Here is an 18,639-nt window from a genome sequence, read left to right as displayed (position 1 = left end):
ACTGTATGTCTGGATTCTGGTATTATTTAACTCTTAAGGTTACTCTTTTCTATTTGTATTCTTATTTTTGCAGACAAACAAACCAAAACCAAAAAAAAAAAATTAGTTACCATATTTGAGATCCCCAAGGAAATGAGAGGTAAAATCAGGGTTAAAAAAAAAAAAAAAAAAAAAAAAACTTGTCTCTCTTCCCCCTCTGCCCTGACTTAACTGTAGCTTTCTACCTATCCCATAAGAGAATGTTTTTTTCATTTCAGGAGCTGTCTCCTAAGCAAAGAAATCCCCTGCTGTTGATACCATGCATACCTGGAATGCCTCTCACATCCATCATCATAGTTTTTTGCTGACAGGAATACCAGGAATGCCAGAGAAAAACCCCTGGATGGCATTCCCATTGGGGCTCCTTTACACTCTCACTCTTCTTGGCAATGGAACCATCTTATCCATTATCAAGCTGGATAGTAGCCTCCATGAGCCCATGTATTATTTCCTCTCCATTTTGGCACTGACTGATGTGGGTCTATCCATGTCCACCTTGCCCTCTATGCTCAGCATTTTCTGGTTCAATTCCCCTGAAATCCCCTTTGATGCCTGCATCACTCAGATGTTCTTTATCCATGGGTTTGGAGTGGTAGAATCTGGAGTGTTGGTGTCCATGGCTTTTGATCGCTTTGTAGCCATTCGGGATCCATTGCGTTATGCTTCCATTCTCACCTCTGGGGTCATTGGCAAGATTGGAATAGTGGTCCTTGCCCGTGCTGTCTGTGTAGTCCTTCCTGTACCCTTTCTTATCAAGAGATTGCCTTTCTGCCGCTCTAATGTCCTCTCCCACTCTTATTGTCTTCACCAGGATGCCATGCGACTTGCCTGTGCTAGCACACGTGTCAATATTCTTTATGGCCTTATCATTGTTATTTTTACTCTGGGATTGGATGCCCTTATTATTCTTTTCTCTTATGTACTCATCTTGAAGACTGTGCTGGGGATTGCCTCATGGGCTGAGAGGCTCAAGGCCTTCAATACCTGTCTCTCTCACATCTGTGCTGTGCTACTCTTCTACGTACCCCTTATTGGTGTCACTATGATCCACCGCTTTGGAAAGCACCTGTCACCCATTGTACACACACTGATGGCTAATGTGTACCTGTTACTCCCACCTGTGCTTAACCCCATCATCTACAGTATAAAGACTAAGCAGATTCGTAAGAGGATAGTCCAAGTATTCTTTAGAAGAAAGAGCACAATTTAGTGGATGCTTGGACTGGGAAGGTGAATGATAATACTGAGTAGGGTAGACGAGGGGTTAGGGTAGAAAAAGCAATAAACCTTTGTATCATACCCGCTGTATGCTAGGCATTGGGCTAAGAGCTTTAGAAATATTATTTTAAATAATCCTTACAGTATCCTTGGAAGGTAAGTGCTATCATAATATCCAATTTGCATTTGAGGAAAATAAAAAAAAAAAAAAAAACAGAAGTGCCTTGTCCAGAGTCACATAGCTGGATCTGAAACCATATTTTAAATTCAAGTCTTTCTGACTCCTGGCTGAGTACTCTATTTACTGGGCCATCTATTGGTTCTTATTTGTATCAAGTAAATAATACTGAAACTACTGATTGATTTGGACAATTAAAGGGGAATGAATAAAGAGATTGCTATCAGAATTTATCCCAATATTACTGAATTTATGTATCATTTTATGATTATAAAGATCTTACATATACATGGTTCCATGTGATTTTCATAGATTTGTAGATTCCTACAGTGGAAAGGATTATTATCTAGGTCTACTATTGAATAAAGCATAAATCCTGGCAAGAATATCTTTGAAAGGAATTTGTTCTGCATTTGAAGAACCTGAATAATACTATGAAGTAGGCAGAACAAAGATTATTTTTCTGTTTTTACAAATGAACAAATGAGGAACAGAGAAATAAAGTAATTGTCAAATATCACTTTTAGTAAATGGAATAACTAGGATTTACATTAAAATATTCTGACTCCACATAAAGTATAAAGATATATACCATACTGAAATGCTCCAATGAGCTGATTTTTATACTGGATGATATGTGTGTATGTATGTGATATATGTGTATATAAGTAGATATATACAAACACATATATACATGTATACAGACACACATATCCTGTGTGTGTATATATGAATTTATATATATATATATATATATATGCAAATGTATATACATCCATGAGTATGATGTATAATATATGTGGATATACACAAATATCTACATAAACAACATGTATATACACACACACCTGTGCATATAAAGTTGGATATGAACATCATAACTATCTTCTACATTCCCTGTTCCATTAATAAACTGCAATGTGAATTATTACTGATATAGGAAATGTTTCCTTAGTTTGAAGTCAAAAAACCTGTATTTTACTTCTTACTGGCTTTTCATATATATATGCCTTCTTATACCTTACATAAATTTAGGCAAGTCACTTAGGCCTTATATCCCCTGCTCTATAAAATAAAAAGATTTAACTAGATAATATATAAAATGCTTTTGGATCTGAGCCAAATTTTCTTGAGAGTCAATTAGAAAAGTCCCCAGCATACCCTTAAAATGCAGCTGAAATTCATAGGCAGAAAATGGAAATATTGAGCTGAGGTGTTCAAAGGACTCTTGTGTAGTCTATCAGCATTATAAGTATTCTAAAATCATGGTAAGTCTGGTGCAAGGGACTGGAAACTTGTACATAATTGATTAATACTATTGTAATATTCAGAATATCTATCATACCAATGCCTCATGCTTTGTTTCACCTTGTACCCCCTAGGCTTTACCATTGGGTTGGCCTCTGTAGTGTCTTCTTTTTTAATCCCAGTTGCCCTAAAAGACAATTCATATTTGCTTGGACCTATGAGAGATATCAATAGACTGAACTGTCTTTCTACAGATATTCACTATCATTATCCTATTTCTCATGGATATTAAAACATTAGATTTTAAGAACTCTGTCCTCCAGTAACTTCATGATTTCTTTCTGTGTTACCCCTCTCAAGACATTTCTATTCAGAATTGTGTATACATCCTTAATGGTTTAGCAGCAAGATAGCTTAAAGGATCTAGGAACAAACTCCAGCTTGCTCTCCCTTCTGTAAAGTTCCTAAGATATCCCCTCACTGCAATTATTAAGATGGATGGCAACATCCATGAGACCATGTACTACTTCCTCTCTATTTAGGCCCTGACTGATATGGGTCTCTCCATGTCAGCCCTGTCCTCTATGCTCAGAATTTTCTGATTCCATGCTCTGGAAATTCATTTTGACATTTGTAACACTCAGATATTCTTTATATATACATTTATTATCATGGAATTTGGAGTGCTGGTGTAAAGTCAGTAAAGCTTCTGAGACATTACCTGTCGTCTGGTCATAGCCTGCATTTAGATTATCCATTTAAGGGTTAAAACAGCCTAGATAGACTTTGATCAAAACAAGAATTGGCATCTCTGACCTGAGGACTTCAAAGGAGACTTAGAAACAGAAATATCCAGATTTTATTCAGTAAAGAAAACAATCTGTCTGATATGTCATAGTATCTGACATTCTCAAGCTCTTCCTTTTATCTGAATAATTCCCTCCACACATCCCTCAAATTTAATTTAAGCAATTGGTTTTAGAGGCTAGTGTAGCAAGGCACTCATTGGCTTTTTGTCTGTCTGGTTTGAGTTTACTTTTAGTATGGGTAGACCTGGTTGAGAATCTCACAAAAAATATGAAAAAGATATAACTAGTGTTAGTAGAGAGAATGACTATTCTGAGGAAATCAGGGCTTTGAAATTATTTTGAAGCATATGAAATTCCATTAATGATTTGGTAGGTATATGAATCTGTCTTCCCATCTCCACCTCTCCCATATATGCTAGAAGGAGAAATTTCTGTAAAGAATAGCCGATTTTGTTTGATTGGGAGCTAGGGAATTATCAGGGCCTTCTAGACACTTAGGGTGCCCCTTGGGATTTAAAATGCTAACATAAGAGCTCAGAATCATCACCTTGGTGAAGGAAGAGGTAGAATTTGTATCAGGAAAAGAAAGGCAGGTAAGAATAACAAAAAAGAGCACAATAAAAACTAATGAATGAATTACATGTGATATGGAAAGGGGATGCTAAATAATCACCTAGGAGTGTGAAACAAATTCAGTGGAGAAAGCATCAAAGAGATGAGGTACTTCGGGAATAGGAAATTGAGGTTGGTAAGAATATACATCATGATGTTTTTATTTTCATTTTCAGTCACAAAAATACATACAAATACTATAGGCAACAGGGAATGAACTCAGAAGAAGAAGGAAGAAGGAACTAGAAATCAAGAACAAAAAAAAATTATAATAGGGGTAAAAGTAAGCATTAATCTTCCTTTAAGCAAAGTGGAACTCCTGGGGGCAAGGGAGCAGGAATTGACTATTTAGAACATATTGTTTAAAAAAAAAAAAAAAAACAGATTTCATCCCATGATAATACAGTGAGAATTAGGCATGAAAGTAATTGGATGTAGTGAGCAGAAATTTCTTCTTTGATCACTGGATAACTACAAGATAATGAACAATCTAACTGACATACAGATGGCTTTTACTATTCTCTTCCTCTCAGTATCTTAAGAAATAGAACAAAAAATAAAAGTACAAAACTGTACTCTTATCTAGGTCGATAAACTCAATTCAAACTACTTTAAAAATAAAAGGCTGACCATTCAGTCAAATAGTGGTTATAAAAAATTGCATTTGATGGGGATAATGGCTCCTATTAACCAACTATTAAACAGCCTGTTAGTTTGGGAACAAAAGTGTTCTCAAGGGTACATTTTACTATCCTGCTTAAAGTCTGATGAGCTTAGGTCTAGCCAGTTCAGGCTTAATAACAATGAAATGCTTACAAACAGATAAGACTGAATTAAATTAAAGAGGGAACAAGGATTGAAACCTTGATGAGAACAGATAGAAGCTAATGAAACAGTTATTTCTCTCCAGGCTTCTTTAACCCATTCACCCACAATCAGTCTTTTCCCCAAAGATTACTGCCTCCTATAATTTGCCAGGAAAATACTTAAGGATTGTGTGAGTATGTACATGGATGTGTGTGCATGCATCTGTGTGAATATGTATGTATGTCTGTAAGACATAGAAACAGAGAGAGAGAGACAAAGAGAAGACAGAAAGTAAATCTAAGGAAAGTGGAAATCACATAGACAGAATATTGAGACACATCCCTGGAACAGCCAGATCCAGAATGCCATGATTTCTCAGAAAACAAGATAAAGAATAAAATGTAGAGATTAGAGTGGAACATCTAACTTCTTTAGAACCCCAAGGTTGACAGCATCATCTTTATGGTGTTTTGGTTAATTAAGTGAATGAAGTATCTTCTTCATTTTACAGAAAAGTGTCAGAGAGAAATGGCAAGGACTTAGGCAAGATCTCATAGATAACTTAAGTCAGAGGCAGGATTCAAAGTCATATCTTCTTATTCTGTGTTTAGAGTTCTTTCCAACAATTTGTCCTGCTAAGCTAATGATTCAGAAACAGAATCACAACTAGAATGTGTTGAACTAGACTTTTTCCAAGGAGTTGATTCACAGAGCTAGGCAGACTAGCTTTTAAGTCTAACTTCAAGGATTTCTGCTTGCAGATCCATCAAGCTATGAAGCAAAATCACACTCAGAGAGCACCATATGCAGACCCTACTTATTCATTCATTTTTAGTATCAACGTAGGCATCTATTTTGATTTCTTTAAAGAGGGATGGGATGGGTCATTGCACATAACTGAATTTGTATGAAGTTTAATAACTCCTAGCCATGCCTAGATTTACATTCATTAATGCCTAGATTACATTCATAGATAGAATCAGAAGGCAATTAGGGGGTGCAATAGATGTTGTGCATGGAGTCAGAAACACTCCTCTACCTGATTTCAAACACGGCATCACACACTTAAAACAGCTGTGTGACACTGCACAAATGAATTAACCCTGTTTGTCATCTGTAAAAAAAACTTGGAGAAGGAAATGGCAAATTACTCTGTCATCTTTACCTAGAAAACCCCAAATAAGATCACAAAGAGTCAGAGAAAACATAAAACTTAAAAACAGGTAGAATCAATAGGTGCTCAATAGAATTCCAGAGGTGATGCAAAGTTCCTTTGCAGGTCTCAGTCCTGAACTCCACGTTTCCTGGCCAAATCCTGAGTATGCTTTCAAGGGGATGTGGCCATTCATTCCATAGTCAGAAATTAGAGAAAAATTAAACATCAGTGTGAGGGATTTCTATGACACTTAATATTACAATTCATTTCACTAACATAAAGCATATCCAGAAGTTATAAACAGAGAGTCCTGAGGTGGATGGATATCACCAAAAGGAAGAAACAAAACAAAGAAAGGGACAGTCTATTAACATTAAAAAAGAAGGAGCATCATCACTGTTTTGCTGAAGGTTGTCTATATATAGCTTAAGTTCCTATTAATAGATAGAAGATGGAAAAATAGAAATATAGCTGGCTTTCAATTGTCCACAGATTGAAAGAGCAGAACTTGAAAAAGACACACATAACATATAAATAAATTCCAAGAGATTCATCTTTTCCCATCGATTGACTGCTGAGCAACTAAATAACAAGGAAAGATTGGTGAGATCTTTTTGCCTTGAGAGAAGAAATTAAAGGAAAGAAACAGAGTGTGAAAACAAGAGGGAATTATGTGGGGAGTTTCCTGTTGAGATCATGGAGAGTATTTGTGCATAGAAGTACATAGCCCCTTTGTGGAAAAAGCAGAAGAATGTGGATACCTGTGTTTGAATGTGAATGAGAGAGAAAGAATGACACAGAGAAAAGAGGAAACAGACAAGAGAGAGACAGAGGTAGACAAAATATATGTTTGTTTTCCGTGCATGACAAGTTCATTTTATTCATATACAAGTATTTGTATCTATGTATTGGTGATAAAGGACACAGCTGTATGTATGAGAACATTTATATAGGAGCATATGTAGTTGAAGCAGCTGGCTAGCACAGTGGCATTAGGTCCCAGACCATAAGTAAGAAAACATCACAAATCTGGCCTCAAATACTTATTAGATGTGTGACTCCAGAAAAGTCACTTAATCTTGTTTGCCTCAGTTCCTCATCTGTAAAATTACTTGGAAAAGAAAATGGCCAATCATTCCAGTTCCTTTGCCAAGAAAACCCTAAATAGGATCAGGAAGAATCAGACATGACTGAACAGAATATGTAGTTGTCCATGAATTGTAGAGGAGAGTCTGAGAGAGACCTTATAGTCATAGTGAGTATGAAAGTTTGTACATTTCTGTGGAATAGTAAGGTGTATTTACTTATATTTGTTTTCTCAGTGCTTAGCCCAGCAATTGACATAGAACAAGAAAATAATTATTTAAAATGTTTTTCTTTTTCATTCATGCATTCATTTACTTATTTGTGCCTAGGATGAATCTATCTGGATATTTCTGAGTTTGTGTATAAGAAACTCTAAATGTGTTCAAATTAATGACATAAATCCATAAATGTGTCATTTCTCAATTTGGTCTTAGTGTCTGGGTTCCTTTCTGTACCAGGTGTACTCTTATTCCTCCCTCTAGGATCTAGGATCAGTTCAAATGCTACTCCCTCCATATAGTTTTTTTAAATTATCATCACAAAAAGTGATCTAGTCTTCTCCCAGCTCTTTGCACATGCTTCTACTTGACAATGTATCTTATACATTTGACTCTATGTCTCATCTCTACAATGAAAATGAAAATTCATGGATCAAAAGCTATTACAAAAGTTGATTACATTCAACTGTGTCTCATCACAATGTCATTAGTAGGAATAGAGCAATGAGTAGCTACACTGAAGTAGCAGTAAACTGTGTGTTCCTATAGCAATGGACAGTTAATGAGATATTTTTGTCAGCAATCCTGTGAGTCAAATAATTCAACTGATAAGAATTTATGGAGCAGCTACTAAGCACCAGGACCTGTGCAAGCTATAAATACAATTATTTTATTTTAATTTATGAAGTCGTACAAGCATTTAGATCACATAGTATATAATAAAAAAAGATGATTGCCCATGAAGCAAAAGAGTTTTTACTCTCAAGAAGCTTAGTTCTAAGATGGTAGAGAGATAGCATAGCATGTGTACATTAAATGAATATAAAATATGTACCACATAACTGGTATAGAGGCATATATTTGATATTACAAGAAGTTTGTCAATAATAAAACAGTATTATTATTATACAATAGGAAGGTAGAGAAAAAGTAGGATATAGACACAAGGAGGATGGGGATGACATGAATGGTTTTAGCAAAGGAGAGTGTGGTTTCTGTGGAAAGGAGTTTTGCCCATGGCAACATTTTCCAAGTGGATCCATATGATATTACATTATCAAACCCTAAAAAGATATAAAGATAAATATTTTTTTCTAATGAAGTACATTTTATTGATATGCTTTGCTTTTAATGTCTAATTTTTTTCATGCATTTTCATCCCAGAATGTTAAGCCATATCTTAAAGAATATTTCAAAGAGAGAAACATTAATCAATAAAATGGGTCAATATATCCAACTAATATGAAAACATGTCTATATATCTAAAAAGGAAATGAGTGAAATGTCTATTTGTATCTTTTCTTTATTTTATTTACAAGTCTTATTTTATTTGTAGTTTGTTAACAGACTTTCAACTTTCACGGTAGTAATTTACATTGTTGCAATCATTGTATATATAGTTTTCTTGCTTTTGATTATAATATTATGATGAATATCAGTCACTGTAGAAGATATGTTTTAGGTATGTCCAAAGGTCAGACATCTGGCAACTTTTTCTACTTTATGTTTAGTGCAAATGTGGTAGATAACTAGGATTAAACTGGTAATAGAAATACTTTATCCAGGTAAGTTTTGCCCAAGATACACTTAAATATGGAATAGATTCTGTCCCCTAGATAACTCAGAGAGGTCTTTGTCTCCCTTCTTGTATTTGTAATCAGCATTGTGTGAGAGGAGTTGCAGGATCTCTTTCCATTTCCTGGTCACAGAACAAAGATAAGTGCTACCAGAGTAATATAAGTAATACAATCTCCATTTTATTGGTGGGAAAGTTGAGACTAAAGAAGGGAAACTAATTGTTATGGTAGCCAGGTTAGTCCTAGTCAACATATCTCATCATTCTTAACAACTCTGAATAGTAGTTCTTTCCCTTTCCACAAAGCTAGTTGTAGTGTGACCTATTCATATGAAAACAGGCCAGTTTCTGCATATGCATTATAACATTTACAGATGAATAACTGTGTGCTTATGTTCACACATATCAATGTCTATAAATCAGTGTATATTTGAATTTGTTTTTTCCTGAGGCAATTGGGGTAAAGTGACTTGCCCAGGGCCACACAGCTAGGGAGTGAGACCAGATTTGAACTCAGGTTCTCCTGACTTCAGGGCTGGTGCTCTGTCCACTGCACCACCTAGCTGCCCCTATTTGAATTCTTTTACTAAATTATCATATGTAAATAGATATGGGGAATAGGTTTGTCTATTCTTATGTGTTATGTGCTTAGGGAATTTTCAGGAGCATGAAGTGGTTGTGTTGTAGAGAGTGTATTTCAAGGGGAATGATAATTTGAGAGACCCTTTGCCTGAGTATGACACACTTCAAAATTATTAGGAATTTTCCCTATTGCTTTTGCTATTTCTCTGACAACATTTAAACTGCAGAAATGAACATGGAAATAATAGTGTTCCTCAGACTTAAATCTCCAAGTCCTTGTGTCTGGATTCCAAGTGCTACTTAACTTTTTTTCTTTGTTTTATAATAATATAAGTATTTCTATAACATAATACAATCAAAAAGATGATTGCAAATGAAATAGCAAATCTATTCTGCACAATATGCTATCTCTTTCAAATATACAACAGAATTATCACACAGATTATATAATAGCAGTAAATTCCTTTTTTCTTCCCTCCCCTCCTCCTGCCCTAGAGATAACCACCATCATATACAGATAATTGTATGGTTGGTTGGTTAGTTAGTTGTTGTCCTTTGTTTTTCAAGAGGACCAAAATGACATCACTATGTTAGAGTGGAGTTACAGTGTGTCTGACTGTGGTTCATCAGATTAACTAACATGAGTTGGGAGTGCTCTGCTACAGGTTGGACACAAACAGTCCATAAGAACAATTGTGATTGCTTCTCTAACTACACATCTCACAATTCTTCTGAGCTAAATCAATTCTGCTTTGCTCATAGAGCACAGCATCTTCTCTGATGAAGGCACATCATGCTGGGCAGTCCTTTGCCAGTGTCTCCCATATCAGATAATTGATTCTAAAGTTCTTAAGAGATGCCTTGAGACTATTCTTGTATTGCTTTTTCTGATCATATTGTGAGCACTTGCCCTGTGTGAGTAAAAAAAAATATATATATATATATATATATATATATATATATATATATATATATATATATATATATATATATATATATATATGAGTGTATGTGTGTGTATAAACACATAATATGTGTAGACACACATAGATATATATTTTCATATATTGTACAATTATTCTATACATACTTCATTTAATCAGTTTTTTTCCTCTGGATGCAGAAAGCATTTTTCTTCCTATATTCTTTATCTTAAATTTGGATATTTATGAGTCAAAAGAACTCATTACCTCACAGTTTCTTACAATAATATTATTGTTACTGTAGACAATGGCTTTTGGTTAGCTCTTTTATTCTTCAATATTTCATACAAGCATTTCCATGTTTTTTTTTTCTAAAATCATTTAACTTTCTTATAACACAGTGTTATTCCAGTGCAATCACATACCACTACTTGCCCAACTGATGAATATTTCTGCAACTTCCAAATCTTTGCCATCACAGAGAGAGTTACTATAAACATTTTTAAAATATATATGTTCTTTTCCTTTTTCCCTAATCATCTTTGAAAATAAACCAAGTAGTCTATTTCTGGGTCAAAGGGTATAAGCAATTTAATAACTCTGGTCACAATTTCAGATTAGTTTTAGGTCACAATTTTACTAACAATGTATTACTATCCCAATTTGTTCACATTCCTTCCAACATTTATCATTTCTTCCTTTTATCTTTTTAGTCAACCTGGTAGGTATACAATATATCTCAAAGTTGTTTTAATTTGTATTTCTCTAATCAATAATGATTTAGAGCATTTTTTCATATGGTTATAAATTGTTTTGATTTTCTCATCTGAAAAATACTTGTTCATATCTTTTGACCTTTTATTAATTGGGGAATGACATATAATTATAGATTTGACAAAATTATTTATATAATTTAGATTTATTTAAGAAACTATTCACGAATCCCCCCCTCCCAATTGTCTGCTTCAAGTCTTGGCTACATTCATTTGATTTGCACAAAACCTTTTTAGTTTAATATAATCAAATTTATTCATTTTATACCTAACATTCCTTATTTATAAACTGTTTGCAAATCTGTAAGTCTAATAAAAAAATAGGTTCCATGTTCTAATTTTCTTTTAAAATATCTACTTATATCCAGGTCATATGAGCATTTTTGCCTAATCTTGGTAAGTAATGTAAGATATTGGTCTATATCCAGTGTCTGCCTTGTTGCTTTCCAGTTGTCCCAAAAGGTTTTTATCAAGTAATAAATTCTTATTGAATATTAAATCTTAAGGATACTGCTTTTCTATTTGTATCCTCATTTTTTCAGACAAACCAAAACCATGAAAGATAGTTATCATATATGAGACACTCAAGGAAATAAGATGTAAAATCACGGTAAAGAAAACCTTTGCCTCTGTTCTCCTTCTCCCCTGATCAAACTGTTCCTTTCTACCTAATTAACAACAGAATGTTCTTTCATTTCAGGAACTGTCTTCTAAGCAACAAAAACCCCTGCTGGTGATACCATGTTTACACTGAATACTTCTTGCCTCAATCATCACAGTTTTTTGCTGACAGGGATACCAGGAATGCCAGAGAAGAACCCCTGGATGGCATTCTCATTAGGAATACTATATACCCTCACTCTTCTTGGCAATGGAACCATCTTATCCATTATTAAGATTGATAGCAGCCTCCATGAGCCCATGTACTATTTTCTCTCTATTTTGGCATTGACTGATGTGGGTCTCTGTGTGTCTACGCTGCCCACAATGCTCAACATTTTCTGGTTCAATGCTCCTGAAATCCCTTTTGATAACTGTATCACTCAGATGTTCTTTATACATGTATTTGGAATCATGGAATCTGGAGTATTGGTGTCCATGGCCTTTGATCGCTTTGTAGCCATTCGGGATCCATTGCGTTATACTTCCATTCTCACCTCTGGGGTCATTGGCAAGATTGGAATAGTGGTCCTTGCCCGTGCTGTCTGTGTAGTCTTTCCTGTGCCCTTTCTTATTAAGAGACTGCCTTTCTGCCGCTCTAATGTCCTCTCCCACTCTTATTGTCTTCACCAGGATATCATGCGACTTGCCTGTGCTAGCACACGTGTCAATAGTCTTTATGGCCTTATTGTTGTCATCTTAACTTTGGGGTTGGATGTCCTTATCATTCTTTTTTCTTATGTGCTCATCTTGAAGACTGTGCTGGGCATTGCTTCATGGGCTGAGAGACTCAAAGCCTTTAATACCTGCTTTTCTCACATTTGTGCTTTGTTGCTCTTATACATACCCTTTATTGGTGCTACCATGATCCACCGCTTTGGAAAGCACCTATCACCCATTATACACACAGTGATGGCCAATGTGTACCTGTTACTCCCACCTGTGCTTAACCCCATCATCTACAGTATAAAAACTAAGCAGATCCGTAAGAGGATAGTCCAAGTATTCTTTAGGAGAAAAGTCAGGACTTAGTAGATATTTGGGCTGAGAAAAAATGAAGTGAAAATAGCCAAGTAAGGAAGGTAAGGAAGATAAACATTACTATCATTTATAGTATATCTACTATGTACTAGGCATTGCACTAAATGTCTTACAGATATCTCAAATGATCTTCACTCCATCCCTGGAAAGCAGGTACTGTTGTGATATCCATTTGAAATTTGAGGAAATTATGACACAGATTAAGTGAATTTCCAGGGTCACTCCTCTAGTAAAGTTCTCACATTAGACTCCAGGTCTTGTGCTACCTAATGGTCCCTAGATATTGCTAGTAAATAATACTGAGATCACTACAGTTTCCTTATTATTGTGGGGGGAGAGGGAGATGGTATGTATATTACTACCAAAATTGAGGATAAATTATATGTCATTTTGATATCATAGCATTTCATATTATTTTATGATTATAAGGTTCTTCCACGTACATGCTTCCATGTGATTTTCATAGATCTATATATTCCTATAGTTGAAAGAATTATTATCTAATTATTTAGGTTAACTAATACCCAAAGCATAAATCTTGTCAAGAATATCCCTGAAAAGATTATCCATTCTGTGCTTGAAGAACCCCAATAATCTTGTGAAGTAGACAGAATAAGAATTATTATTCTACTTGTATAAATTAGCAAATTGAAAAAATGAAAAGTGAAGTGACTCATACTTTTACTATGTGGAAAAGTTGGAATTTACAAAAAAAATTCTGATTCCAAATCCAGCGTATATATCTATATCTATATCTATATAGAGAGAGATATGTACATATATATAGTATATATGTGTTTTTATATGAACCCATATTTATATACATACTTACATGGGTGTATAAGATGTATAATATATGTTTATGTGGATGTATACAAATATGTACATGTATGCAATGTGCATTTTCACAGACACACTAAGTTGGATATGAGCTTCATGAATACCTTCTATATTCTTTCTTGAATTAATAAAGTATTTGAATTTTAACTGACAGAGGGAAATGTTTACTCAATTTGGAATCCAAAAATCTAGGTTTGAATTCTAACTTTTCTGCTTACACTTTATAGCCTTTGGGCAAAATAAAATAAAATAATTTAACTAGATTATGTCTAAAAGGCTTTCAGTGCTGAATCTCATAGACCAGTGATCTGACTTGTGAACTCCTTGTTATGCATTATATTAGGCATGAGGTCAACAAATAATTACCTGTCATTGCTGATAGATGTACTCTATGGTTTAATTCTTGATTCTCTTTTTAGAATTGGAGAAGTGAAATCAGTTGAGGTTTAAAAAATTTTCAAGAGTAGAGAAGAATAAAAGTGTTTTATTCTTATGTACTTTTAGATTAAAATCTCCTGAGACCAAAGGACACAAACAGAAAAGTGAACAATGAAAAAATCTGGTTTTGTAGTTGTTGGTAAAGTGGTTTTTTTTCTCTTTACCTTTGTTCACTTGCTTCTGTTGAAGGGCTGGATGTCATGATAAAAGTCAGCTTTCATGTATTCATTAAACTCAGTAAAAGTAAAGAATAAGAAACCATTTTCTTCTGTTAGAACTAAAAACTATCACCTGATTACTCTTCATCTCAACCACATACCATACTTTCACAGCTCCGTGTTTTTGTTCATCAGTCTATTTAGTAAGCATGTCCTGCCTCCTTTTTTCATATTGCTCATTTTTTAAGAACCAGATCAAAGACCACTTCTGATATGATTTTTTTTCTTAGTCTCCACTATTAAAGGTTTATTTATTCCTCTGTTGACTTTATTCACATAGTATTTTGTTCAAACTTCTTTTATGTGATTACTTTGTTCTGTATTTTAAATGTGGTCTTCTGATAGTTGATCAACTCTATGAATACAAAAATGGCATCATTACTCTTATTTCTTTCATAACAATAGGCACTTATGAAATGCATTTTAATGGTTTAAATTTTATCAATAAGGAAACAATTTTTCAAATAGTATAAATCTATTAAAGATTTGTTTGGGAATGACAAGTATTAATGATACTCTATAAGATTTGAAAGTTTGCATTATCTTTAGATGTTTAAATTAACTATTTAAAAATTAATTCTCCATCCATGGTTCAAAAAGTATGTGGAAATCAAAAAAAGTTAATAGAATCATAGCCTGCTGAATAGGTGAATGAATGAATAGATGAGTGAATCGATGAAAGAAAAAACATGTATTAAGAAAACATTTCTGGTTTAATGGGGATAGAAATAAGCATTTATTTAGTATCTATACTGTGCTAACCACTGGGATAAGAACTTTACAAACATTATCTCAATTGATTCTTATAACAACTCTGTGATGTAGATGCTGTTGTTATTTTGATTTTATCAGTGAGGAAACTGAAACAAATAGAGGTTTAAATCTAGGATACAACTGATGCCAAAGGATTGATTTTAATTCAAGTCTTCTTAACTCCAAACCTCGATGTTCTATAGTGTCAAAAAAAGGCTGAGTAGAGAACTAGTACCAAAATCAAAAAGAGATGGGTTTATATTCTACCCCTCCATGCTTCGGGGAATGCTTTCAGGCTGTGTTGGGCAGAGAAGGTGCAGATATGCATTAGTAAAGAGGTTTCCTCATCTAGGACATTTGATGAAACATAAAATTCAAGACTGGAAAGATTTTATCTCACCTATGCTAAAAAGACAGGACTAGGAAGCATGAAAGTAACCAGCAGGAAGATTGCAATTTCCATATAAAGTAAAATTTCTTAAGTATTTTATTGCCTCCAAATGGAACAGCTTGGTTTATGATATAGTAAACTACTGATCATTGGAGATATTCAAATCCAGACTGAAAATTCTCTTATTAAGGATTAGTGAAGATTTGTCAATTAATTGGTTATGAAGCTAAATAACAAAGAAGAGTCAAAGATAACTCTCCAACTCAAGGCCTCATTGGCAACAAAGATAGTGGTATTAAGACTTAATGGAGGAAAAATAAGGGAAAATTATGTTTTTTTTTAAAAATGTTTTAGGGGGTATATAAGGCATTTGTTATGATTTCTCTGTCCTGGAAAAATAAGAACAGACCAACAGACTGGAAGTATTATGAATTAAAGAGGGAGAGTTGGGGGTAAATAGATTTTTTTTTGTTTTTAGGGGTACACAAGTATGTGATATAATTCCTTTGCCCTAGAAAAATAGGCACACCAACCATTCTGGAGAGCAATCTGGAATTATGCCCAAAAAGTTATCAAACTGTGCATACCCTTTGATCCAGCAGTGTTTCTATTGGGCTTATACCCCAAAGAGATACTAAAAAAAAGGAAAGGGACCTGTATGTGCCAAAATGTTTGTAGCAGCCCTGTTTGTAGTGGCTAGAAACTGGAAAATGAATGGATGCCCATCAATTGGAGAATGGCTGGGTAAATTGTGGTATATGAATGTTATGGAATATTATTGTTCTGTAAGAAATGACCAACAGGATGAATACAGAGAGGCTTGGAGAGACCTACGTGGACTGATGCTAAGTGAGATGAGCAGAACCAGGAGATCATTATACACTTCGACAACGATATTGTTTGAGGATGTATTCTGATGGAAGTGGATTTCTATGACAAAGAGACCTAACTGAGTTTCAATGGATAAATGATGGACAGAAACAGCTACACCCAAAGAAGGAACACTGGGAAACGAATGTGAACTATTTGCATTTTTGATTTTCTTCCCGAGTTATTTTTACCTTCTGAATCCAATTCTCCCTGTGCAACAGGAGAACTGTTTGGTTCTGCAAATATGTATTATATCTAGGATATACTGCAACATATTTAACATATATAGGACTGCTTGCCATCTTGGGGGGGGTGGGGGGAGGGAAGGGAAAAAACGAAACATAAGCGAGTGCAAGGGATAATGTTGTAAAAAATTACCCTGGCATGGATTCTGTCAATACAAAGTTATTATTAAATAAAATTAAATTTAAAAAAAAAATAGGCACAGTGGAGCTGGAAAATGTGCAACAACTTTCTCTGCAAAAGAGTTCAACTTAAATTTAATTCACCTCATTAAAATTTTGCTTCTTATTCTCAAATCTAGACAATAAATAAAACAATATATCAAGCTGAGTTTTACAATGTATAAGTGTTCACATTGAAAATTTAAAAATTGGCTTTTGAGAATCAATTTAAGGTGATTTCAGCAAATTCCTGAAAAGTGAAGGTGAAATTGTAGGCAGCAATGGAAATATGGGGCTAAGGTGTTCAAAGGACTTTGATGTGGAATGTCAGCAATGTTACTGTTCTAAAATTCTGAAGTAAGAATAAAGTAAATAGATGGCTGGACAACATTAAAAGTTAGCAGGATGGAAATGAGAGCTGACCAAGGGCAGGAGAGCCAGAGAAAGATTTAAGGATGAAGGAAAAGGAATTGAAGTGTTCAAGGATAGGGTAAGGAATACGAAAAAAGGAAAGTGAGCTCAAACAGGCCATCCATGAAATTTTCCTCAACTTCTCCAGCCCAACTGGAATTTTTATTTTCTAATGTGCATAGGTTATATCCCCAAGAGCAGGGCTTCCTAAACTTTTTCCACTTGTAACTTCTTTTCATCAAAGAAATTTTTACATGACCTAGGGCATATAAGTATATAAAATAGGTATGCAAATCAAATATTCACTGATGATAAATCATAATTTCTTAACTCTTACATTCAGTTGCAAGATCCCATATGGAAGAAGCATGGTTTTGTGATTACATTTTTGCTATGATCTTTTCAGCTCTAGGATTTTATGACTGATCAGAAGTTTAAGAAGCTCTTCCATTATTCAAATAAATCTGGGGACATAGTAGAAATTCACACCAGTAATGAAATAAAGTTTTTTTTAAGTTAACCAAATATGCATATAATAGTCTCATTTGTGGTTTTGTTCTTATGGAATAGGTGATTTGTAATAGGTAGAGAAACTGCCCTGTCCCTATTGAATGAGAAGGGTGGCCATAGCCCTCAACAATGAGGATGTTGGGTTTCTTTTACTTTGTCCTACTAAGTGAAAAAAAAAAAGAAAAATTCACTCCCTTCATGTCTTCCTCTACAAAACATATACATTTCAAGTGAGAGCTGTCTCATTGTTTCTCTATCTCTGTCTCTGTCTCTCTCTGTTTCTCTGTCTGTCTCTGTCTCTCTTTCTCTCTCTCTCTCTCTCTCTCTCTGTCTCTCTCTCTCTCTGTCTCTCTCTGTCTCTCTCTCTCTCTCTCTCTCTTTCTCTCTCTCTCACCCTTGCACACATTCACACGTACACACACATCCACATAGACATACATTCTCTCACACACACAAACAGTATCTATAATGTTCTTGTTCCTCATGTCCCTTTCTTATAATTCCTTGTTTTCTTCAAGAATCAATTCAGGTGTTAACTTCTGCACAGGAAATACCTACAGCCTAACTAATATTTGCTGAACATTTATTATGTATATAATTTGATATGTGTACATTTTGTCTACCCTTCATAAAATGCAAGCTCCTTGAGGACAAAGAATGTTTTTTTTTTTCCTTTTACAACCTCAAGAACTGACATAGTGCCTTGGTAAAGAGAAAAAGCAATTAGTAAATGCTTTTTGATTGATTGTTGATTGTCTCCACTCCCATAGAAATCATGCAATAACATATTTGAGAAAAATAAAAAATCTTTATTCTTGACAAAGTTATTGTTTATAAGAGTGGAACTCTCTCTCCCCTTATCCTTTGCATGAATGGCC

The 18,639-nt window shown here is 34.4% G+C and overlaps 2 protein-coding genes across 2 annotated transcripts; both read left to right on the top strand.

Moving 5' to 3' along the window:
- Window positions 1-298: 298 nt before the first annotated feature.
- On the top strand, window positions 299-1,249 carry LOC127557430 (olfactory receptor 51H1-like). Its single transcript, XM_051990752.1, has one exon. It carries the CDS (start codon window positions 299-301, stop codon window positions 1,247-1,249), a length of 951 nt encoding a protein of 316 aa, XP_051846712.1.
- A 10,717-nt stretch (window positions 1,250-11,966) lies between these two features.
- Window positions 11,967-12,917, top strand: LOC127555296 (olfactory receptor 51H1-like). The gene has a single exon (XM_051987522.1). It carries the CDS (start codon window positions 11,967-11,969, stop codon window positions 12,915-12,917), a length of 951 nt encoding a protein of 316 aa, XP_051843482.1.
- Window positions 12,918-18,639: the final 5,722 nt, after the last annotated feature.

The sequence above is a fragment of the Antechinus flavipes genome, chromosome 3, assembly GCF_016432865.1.
Source record: "Antechinus flavipes isolate AdamAnt ecotype Samford, QLD, Australia chromosome 3, AdamAnt_v2, whole genome shotgun sequence".
Classification (NCBI taxonomy): Eukaryota; Metazoa; Chordata; class Mammalia; order Dasyuromorphia; family Dasyuridae; genus Antechinus; species Antechinus flavipes.
Note: the sequence above shows the minus strand (reverse complement) of the source record. Positions and strands in the feature narration are given on the sequence as shown.